A 9,824-nucleotide genomic window follows, 5' to 3' on the forward strand; every position below is an offset into this window, starting at 1 on the left:
TGTTATCCTATTCCTGCTGTTTTAATAGAATATCTACATGATGTGTTAATGTGTTTACATCATAGGTTTTTTTTTCTTTTTTAATAGAGTTGTGAATTTTGTCCCTATGGCATCTGAAGCAAACAAGTAGAATGTTTATTTATTTCTAAAATGTTTTACCAGGAAGTAATACATTGAGAGTTACCTCGTTTTCTAGTATGTCCTGGGCACACAGTAATAATGACAAATACATAGTTACAAATACATAGTTACATATGTAAACAGGTGTATCTACTATATATTTCTGAAAGTGTCCTATGTGTCCGGGTCTGTATGTGTCTCCCTGTGTCCCTCCCTGTGTCCCTAGCGGCAATCTCATTGGCTCCCTTGGCCCGCCCCCGCACACCTCTCATTGGCCGGACACACACATACACTCACACAGAGATACACACACACACACACACACACAGGCAGGACACGGAGACACACACAAAGATACACACACACTGAGACACACACACACACACACACTGAGATACACAGACAGGACACACATATACAGACAGGACACACACACACACACACACACTGAGATACACACAAAGATACACACACACACACACACACTGAGATACACAGACAGGACACAGATAGACAGACAGGACACACACACACACACACACACACCCTCCCCCCCCCCTCTGTCCGTCCCCCCCCCCATCACGTGCGCCGCCCTGCACCGGCTCCAGACGGAGGGGAAGCGCGGCCCTCCAACCCCAGCCGCTCCCTTACCTCCCCGGCGCTACCTCCCACTCAGGTAAGTCACAGCACTGCCACTAACTGTCCTATTTCAGGCGCGGAGCCTCGCGCCTCAGGCCCACACAGGAACACACAGGGCGCTTCCTGCCGCCGCCTGCACGCCTCACTCAGCCGGGCGGCACATCGGGGGAGGGGGGAGCGCGAGTCACGAGGAACAGGGGGGGGGGGGCGAGTCACGGGGAACGGGGGGGGGGGGCGAGCCGCAAATCACGGCGGGGGGGGGGTGGGGGGGGGCGAGTCACGGGGAACGGGGGGGGGGGGGCGAGCCCCCCGAGCCCCCTTCCCCCCCACTCCCCTTTCCCCCCCCCCCCCCCACTCCCCTTTCTCCCCCCCCCCACTCCCCTTTCTCCCCCCCCACTCCCCTTTCTCCCCACTCCCCTTTCTCCCCACTCCCCTTTCTCCCCACTCCCCTTTCTCCCCTCCCCCCCACTCCCCTTTCTCCCCCCCCCACTCCCCTTTCTCCCCCCCCCCACTCCCCTTTCTCCCCCCCCACTCCCCTTTCTCCCCCTCCCACCCCGCTCCCCTTTCTCCCCCCCGCTCCCCTTTCTCCCCCCCCCACTCCCCTTTCTCCCCCCCCACTCCCCTTTCTCCCCCTCCCACCCCGCTCCCCTTTCTCCCCCCCGCTCCCCTTTCTCCCCCCCCGCTCCCCTTTCCCCCCGCCAACATCACTGACCCACCGCCTCACACCCTAGCAGGACCCCCACTCACAGACAGCACTCACAACCCACGCGCCACCCGCCGCCTCACACCCTAGCAGGACCCCCACTCACAGACAGCACTCACAACCCACGCGCCACCCGCCGCCTCACACCCTAGCAGGACCCCCACTCACAGACAGCACTCACAACCCACGCGCCACCTGCCGCCTCACACCCTAGCAGGACCCCCACTCAGACAGCACTCACAACCCACGCGCCACCTGCCGCCTCACACCCTAGCAGGACCCCCACTCACAGACAGCACTCACAACCCACGCGCCACCCGCCGCCTCACACCCTAGCAGGACACACGCCTCACATTTTTACATCTGTTATGTCACCAAAATATACATTGTACTGTGGTGTGTTTATAATAAACCATTTTTATACAACATCGTATTACATTTTATTCCATCTTTCTTTTCAACATTATTATCCAACCTTTACAACAAATACTCACCTATTGTTCCACGATTTATAAATAATACTACCTATTACGCATTTACATCCTGGGCAACGCCGGGTCTCTCAGCTAGTACATTATATACAAGACATTGCATACACAGTTAGAGATAATATATATTATAGGAATATGTACTGTAGCAGATACAGACCAGATTAAAATGTGAGACAGCTTTAGTTTTGAAAGAACTTAGACTGGTGGTGGCTGTGAGAGTCTCCGGTAGATTGTTCCAGTTTTGGGGTGCACGGTAAGAGAAGGAGCGATCGGATACTTTGCTGAACCTTGCATGAACAGTCTTTTGGAGTCAGATCTCAGATAAGTGCTGCATGTCGTAGGGGTGAGGAGCTTGTTCAGATAGATGGGTAGTTTGTCCAGAAAGTATTTTAAGGCAAGACAGGAGAGATGAACTTTGCACCTAGACTCAAGTGATGACCAATCTAGATCTTTGGGCATTTCGCTGTGATATGTGTCGTAGTTCCATTGGAGAACAAAACGGCATATCTGAATTGTAGAGGGTATCAAGTTTGCTAAGGTGGGTTTGGGGTGCTGAGCCGTATACTATGTCCCCATAGTCGATAAATGGCATTAACATCTGCTGTGCGATACGCTTTCTGACTTAGGGAGGATTTATTCCTATATAGTACTCCTAATTTGGCATAGGTTTTGGATGTTAAATGGGAGTCAACCCATATGCACAGGTATTTAAAAACTAGTAACATGAGTTTGTGTGGTGTTAGCGTTGGTTTTGATCTTGAGCTCAGGCATTGGAAGCTTTAAAAATTGAGCCTTGGTCCCAAATAGCATTGTTACACAGTCTTGTCAGTGTTTAAAACAGTTTGTTTTGGGAAATCCAATTTTCAAGTCTCAAATTGTCAGATTGATGTATGTGTTCAAGGTCGGAAAGGCTAGGGCTGTGTGCATATAACATTGTGTCATCTACATACATGTGTATTAAAGCTCCCTTACAAGTTGTAGGAAGATCATTGATGAACACTGAGAAGAGTGGGGGCCCCAGAACAGAGACTTGCGGGACACCACAGGTGATATCCAAGGGACTCGAGTTAGAGCCTGAGGCTAAGGCCCCGGTAACTCAGCTGCAACGCGCGCCCGCGAGATTGGCGGCGCGTGCAGCCGATTACCTGGTCTGCAGGGAGCTGCAGGAAGAGAGACCGGGGGGGGGGGCGTGACGGGGGCGCGGCCATGACGTCACCCGGCAGGTTCGCCCTCATTGGCTGAACCGCCGGGTGGCGTGCCGTATCGCTCAACGCGAGTCGTGCTCTCAATTCTATTGAGAGCAGGAGCAGCTCGCGCCTCAGCGCTGCGGCCCCCCCTCGCAGCGGGCCCGGCGCCATTGAGGGGAGGGCTCTCGTGCGTGCAGCGTCCGCCACAGCGGACGCTGTAGTAGGCAGCGAGGTCAAGCCCTTAGAGACACGTTTGGATCTACCTGATAGGTAGGAATGAAACCAGTTTAAAGCATGCTTCCCTATCACAGAGCTCTGGAGTTTGTTAAGCAGGATAACATGATCAACTGTGTCAAAAGCCTTTGCAAAATCTAGGAATACTGCACCAGTGAGTTGTCCCCGTTCCATTCCACACTGGATTTCATTGCAAACTTTTAGCAGGGTAGTTACGGTGGAGTGTTTGGGGCGAAAGCCAGCTTGAAATTGGCTAGGGAATTTGTCTTGGTGTAGTAATCGCTTAATTGGGAGTGAGCACATTTTCCCATGGCTTTGGATAGTATTGGGAGATGAGAGATTGGCCTGTAGTTTGAGACAGTGTTTTTGTCCCCACTTTGAAAGATTGGGACAACTCTGGCAGTTTTCCAGGTCTTAGGGATATGGCCTGCAGACAGGATAGAGTTCACTATAGAAGCAATTGGTTTGCAACGGCTGGGGCACTGAGTCTTAGAAACTTAGATTGCAGTAAGTCAGGTCCACATTGGCTGCTTAGTTTTAATTTGAGGAGCGCTTGTGTAATCTCCTCTTTGGATATTGGAACAAATTGAAAATGGTGGGCAGTGCTGGGAGAGGGTGAGGCTATAGGGGTACTCACAGAATGAGGTCCATGTTTGTGGGTCATTTTACGTTAAAATTATGTTATTAAAATATTTTGCTATTTATTAAATAGTAAAATTATGACATGGACATTGCTTTGCTCGCGTTACAGAAAATAATTACATATTCCACGATCAATGTGTTAAAACGTTAATCATTTTAAGAATTTTAACTACATGAAAGAATGTAATATGGCATGCTGACTGAGCCATCTGTGCTGAAGCAGGGATATCCTGGAAACCTGACCTGTTGGTGGCCCCTGAGAACTGAAGTTGGCCACTCTTGCCCTTAGGGATACACTAAGAGCATTCACAACATGCAAACAGAAGCAACATCTTGGCAGAACAAGTATATTGTGACTGGCACTGCCTTCATAAACACGGAGCTAAGCTTGTTTCCAAAGCGAGTACGTGCATGAGCTGGAATCCACGTGTTGGAGAGTATGACCATCTAATTGTCCAAACCGGTCAGGGGGGGGGGGGGAAGGGGGGTATCCAGGTATTTTAAAACCAGAATCCACGTCTCATGTTTTGTACCATCTGATCAAGTCAGACCCTGGGAGCCCTAGGGCTGTCAGAGCAAAGTTTAACTTTTGTACACGTTAAACTCTCAAGGTCCCAGTGACCTGGGTTAGGGAGAAAAAAAAAACGGCTGAGGTGGTCATTGAACTGTACATTGCGCCAACACCATTTGAATGTATTGATATCTTCTGAAGTACAGGCACGTTTCCTGGACAGGGGATGTGTATCAAGACTGGGGAAGGAGGGAGTTGGGTAAGCCAGTTTGCCCCTCATCTACAAGCCCTTCCGTCAGTGAAGTGGGCAATTAGCCCACTGTGTGCCTGTTAATCAAAAGTATGTCAGTCAGAGCTACTTTACTGAGCACCACCAATATGCCGCTAGCAGTATGTTAAGATAAACATGCTTCTCATTCCCCGTCATTGCTCCCAGGCACCAATGCTGACACGTCTGTTATTTTTACAGTTCCTAATAATTGTGCGTTGTGAAGAAAAAAAAGAAAAAAAAAAGCTGGTGACCGGTTTTGTTTGATGGGCGGTTGAATCACCTGCTGGTTACCATGTTAACCCTGACCATCCCAAAACAGGCGAATACCTAGCGAAGGTGCAGTCTGACGCAAACATTTCTTGGCACATTTTAAAGAATTGTTTCATGCTTCACAGCGACTTACCCTCCTCTCCGTGCTGTAGCATGTTACAGACACGCACTTTTATTAGAAGTACCATACTGTACAGGTCCCGGTTTTCATTATTAGCCTAATTAATTTGGGCTCTATAATGTAGTAGAAGCGAGATATATAGAGATATAGATATAGATATAGATATATACACACACACTTTTTTTTATTCAGTATCAACTTTTTCATGAGGGGGGTACAGAAAATAAAATGGGGGGGGAGGGTATTTAAATGTCTTCACATTCAAGCTTCAAGTTTTATGATAGTGCAGTAACTGTCCTCTGTGCGTACTGTGTACAGTAGGCTTGGTTACATCTCGTCTTGCGCCTGGCCAGGCGCTTAGTCTGTTCCCGAAATGTCCCTTTCCTACATTCTATAGGATTAGATTATTAGTTAATAGGGGGGAGGAGCTATCACACCGCCCCTAAATGCGAACAATGGAGCCCATACTTTTTGGAATTTGTGGCGAGTCGCGTAACACGGAGGTTTATTTTTCCATAATCATTATCCTCACAGAGTTTATTTTCGACCTGGGCCATAGAGGGTGATTTCCCCCCCCCCCCCCCCCCTCTTTCCATGAATTTTCTATTACACATTTTGTGGCCGATTGCATGTGCAGTATCAGCTTATCGGAGTACCTACCTATCTAGGTTCTCGTTGGGTTTTATTAATAAGTGGAACCAAGGGTCTAGAGGCATGTTGCAACCTGCACCCGCCTAATGAGGACCCTTACTTTCTCCCACAGGATGAATTTTGTAGAGAAGATTTTATACAGCTGGGAATGTCTATTACCCCCTTTTTGCAAAATCATGTTAATTTTTAGCACGGGAAGCCAGACATTAAAACTGTCTGTATGCATTTATATAGTACATGTGACATAATATAACAATGGGAATAAGTGCTTCAGACAAACTAGGAAAAGGAGTTCCTGTCCCGAAGAGCTTACAATCTAAGTACTGTACAATGCAATACTTAGATTGTACAATCTTTCATTCTGTAGCTTTTATTGTATGTCCAGGGGCCAGTGTTTGCTGGAAAGGGGATTCATACAAGTGTCCCTAAAAAATATGCCATGTCTTGCATCTGAGCAGCTTTCCCTTGCTCCATTTATTTGAAAGGATCTGAAATCTTCCCAAGCAAGGGGAAATAGCTTGACTGCATACTGAATAGGAGTCAGGTTATGCTGCTTTGCAGAAGGGTTACATTTCAACTATTTCTTGGAAGATCATTCTGCATCTCTGGGGGAAGCATCTGTATGTACACGATGCTCATTAGGAGCAGGAAGGAAGGGCGCCTGCTACAAGGAGGAGAACTAGAGCCATTTTACAACACTGAAGGGATTTCTGCTGTGTGCAACTGAAGGGTCGGCTGTTCAAATACACATACAAAGTCCCCTTAAAAACCAAGATTAAAGTCAATATTTCTTTCTGGGAGAGTTCATTCGTTTGACATTGTGTTGGGGTTTCAATAAAGTGAAAGCACTCAGCTATGCAACATCTTTAAGATCTTTGACTACTGCTTAAAAGTTTAACACACTGCCCACAGGGCCTCCGCACCTTACACCGCAAAGCGCGTCAGTCTCCACTCAGCAAATAAATAAATATTTAACAGCTTCAAAAATGTAGGCCCCCCCCCCGGCAATTTTTTTTTTTATCATGTACTGTACACTCCATGCAGTTTGATAATTACATTGTGCTTTAAATTAGCCCCAAATGTGACCATGTGGCAGCAAAGTCCCCAAGACCCCCCTCATCAGGTCAGGTTTTCAAGATATCCCTGCTTCAGCACAGGTGGCTCAATCAGTGGCTGATTAAGCCACCTGTGCTGAAGCAGGGATATCCTGAAAACCTGACCTGATGAGGGGGGTCTTGGGGACTGGAGTTTGAGCACCCCCGAGTTCGGCAGAGGGAAATCTCACTGAAGCTGTTCCACAAGTTTGAGATCCAGGCCAAAAAAAAAAAAAAAAAAAAACATATTGAACCAGCTAAATGGAACTAATTTGGCAAAAAAAAAAATACAAGTAATCAAAGTATTCGTTAGTACAATTTTTTTTGCATTTCAATTTCAAATTGGAGGCTGTAAAAGGTAAGAGTTCCAATAGAAAAAAACAAAAAAACACAGTATATAGTCTGGGTAAGCAGGCCAAACATTTGTTCTTTACCACAAACTTGTAAAAAGTGAAATTTGCAGCATTTATAGGGCTCAGCTGAACTATTTTCCAAATGCTATCCAGTATAAATAACAGTGATCCTCATAACTTTCACAGACCAGTACAAATCATAAACACATCCGTCAACTTCAATAACATGCTCCCCAAACACCCACAAAGTGCCTTTGATAAAGGGGTTTAAGACTTTTCTGCAGCACATTGCACAGTGGTGTATTGTGGTAGCAGGGAGTCTACAAATGTTGACCAGTTTTTGAGTTATAAAATCATGGGCCCTTTCCAAGATTGAAACCCACAATATCTAAAGTGATCATCTGATTTCTCTATTCCCCTAACCACTGAACAAAAATATACCCCGGATACAAAATGTTATACTGTATTACTAGAGCACCCTGCATGTTTTGTTACAACTGTGTAACTATTAGTCACCTGCACTAGATCTGCCACACAACTGGTTCCTAAATATAGACTTAGAACAAGCTCTAAAATTGTAGAGGACCCTTCTCCCACACAGCTGTATATCCTTTACTAACACTGCACAAACATACTGTTTCCCAAGACGTCACTGCTGCTAAATGTGTGTGTGTGTGTGTGTGTGTGTACAAACACACAAACACACAAACACACAAACACCTCTCAGAACCGCATATACCTGTTAGTGCTTTTAAGATGTACACATTTTTTTTTAAAATACAGTTTCATTTGCTTAAAAAAATGTGCAGATTTAATCAAGTGAATCATTTCATCGGAGACTTGGATGTGATTTCATGCCACATGCATTACCAATTCCTGCACCATTAAACAGTAGCTGGCTGAGTCAATAGAGGCTTCTAAAAGGCTTGTGGCTCTGAAATACCATGAGAGTCTGTGAGGACTATGTCATTGGCAGGTCCCTCCTCTCCTGCACGGATATAGCACCATGCAGTCAGCAGAAAGCAAAGTGCGCTGTATAATCTCTGCATCACAACTTGTCCCGCACTCATGCAATAGGGACAGAGCAGGGAGGAATACAATGTTCAACACACTGCATGATATAAAAACGATACATACACACAGGCACACACAGCTAATTTTAAGTCATCAGAACAAACAAGGTGCTTTAGATGTCCCTTGTGTTTGCACCCAGCCTGCGCTGTGTGTTTACCAACAACGCAAAATAATGACGCAAAAAAAAAAGTGCTAGATCACAAAGTGTAAATGCAGTGACAGGATCATATGGGGGGGGGGGTAGACAGGCACTTACTTCCTCTTATACTCGTCCCTCTCCCTCTTGACTTTGGCCAGCACGTTATACAGAGCCCGCAGCTCCGGGGTGATGGTATCGATCTGCACCCCCACCCCATCCGGGTGTGTCCAGGACACCCCGGGGCTCTGCACGGTCTCCACCCCGCCCCCGGTGCGCCGCACGTGGGTATAGTTCCAGATGGTGCCGGGCATCCTGCTGTAGTAATTGGGCTGCGGGGGCAGCTGGTTGGCGTTGGTGCCCGGCGGCGGCGCGGCGGCGGCGGCGGGGTGTCCCGGCTCTGTCTGCACCCCCACCTCCCGGTGGAACACCTTGACGCGCAGCAGCCGGCGCTCCTGCTGGTGCTGCGCGTCGTGCTGCTGCAGCTGCTTCTCCAGCAGCCGGTTCCGGCGCTCCAGCTCGTGGACCTTGGCCAGGAAGCAGCGGAACCGCACGTTCAGGGTCTTCAGCACGTGGATGTTGGAGCCCAGGTCATTCCGCAGCACGTTGGTCACCCCCGGGCCGGGGCTGGAACCGGTACCCGGTGGGGACTCGAAGGCCCTGGCCATATCTCCAAAGAGTAGGGAGTTCATCGTTATCCTCTGCAGGGAGGGATGGGGGGGGGGGGGGGGACCTGGGCAGGGAGGGTGAGATGCGGGGGTAACGGTGCAATCCAATGCAGCAAAGAAATAAAACACACCCTGCAGTGTACTATAGCAGCAGCATCCCCCTGCGGTCAGTCAGTGAGTGGTCAGTGTCCCGGGGATGGCGGCTGCTATGCGGAGGCTGGTGCAGAAGGCACATCCATGGCTATCACTGAGCCACTGCAGCTCCTCTGCTTTGTAAAGGCTGGAGAGCCTGGCACGCCCACGGTGCCTGGCACGCCCTTTAGCGCACACACCCTACCCCCATACACCACTCCCCCTCTCTGCTTGCCTCATGGCTGGATGGGTGGGTGGGTCGCCACGGGCAAGGACAGGGTGTCAGGTGCAGCCAGCCCCAGCCTGTGTCCCCCCCCCCCCCTGGTGTGTGACGTCACACCGTGGCGGTGACTCGGTGCAACAACAAGATGCAGAAACGATTCGGTCATAGGGGTGTGCGGGGTGCTGTGTGTTCCTTTGTCTGCCCTGCTCGGGATTACTGTAATATAAATACATTGCATAGGAGGAGTATCGCTGGAGACTAAATTTAACACAGGTGGGACTTGATGGGCAGGTGTCACTTTTCA

General features: G+C 48.7%; 1 protein-coding gene across 1 annotated transcript in view; it reads right to left on the reverse strand.

Annotated features, from left to right (window-relative positions):
* IFFO2 (intermediate filament family orphan 2) overlaps positions 1–9,523 on the reverse strand; it is a 49,187-nt gene extending 39,664 nt beyond the window's left edge. Inside the window, exon 1 of the mRNA XM_075603222.1 lies at positions 8,618–9,523. Coding sequence (XP_075459337.1) covers positions 8,618–9,189 — 572 coding nt within the window. The 5' untranslated portion in view covers positions 9,190–9,523. The remainder of the gene's footprint in view (positions 1–8,617) is intronic.
* Positions 9,524–9,824: the final 301 nt, after the last annotated feature.

The sequence above is a fragment of the Ascaphus truei genome, chromosome 6 (genome assembly GCF_040206685.1).
Source record: "Ascaphus truei isolate aAscTru1 chromosome 6, aAscTru1.hap1, whole genome shotgun sequence".
Classification (NCBI taxonomy): Eukaryota; Metazoa; Chordata; class Amphibia; order Anura; family Ascaphidae; genus Ascaphus; species Ascaphus truei.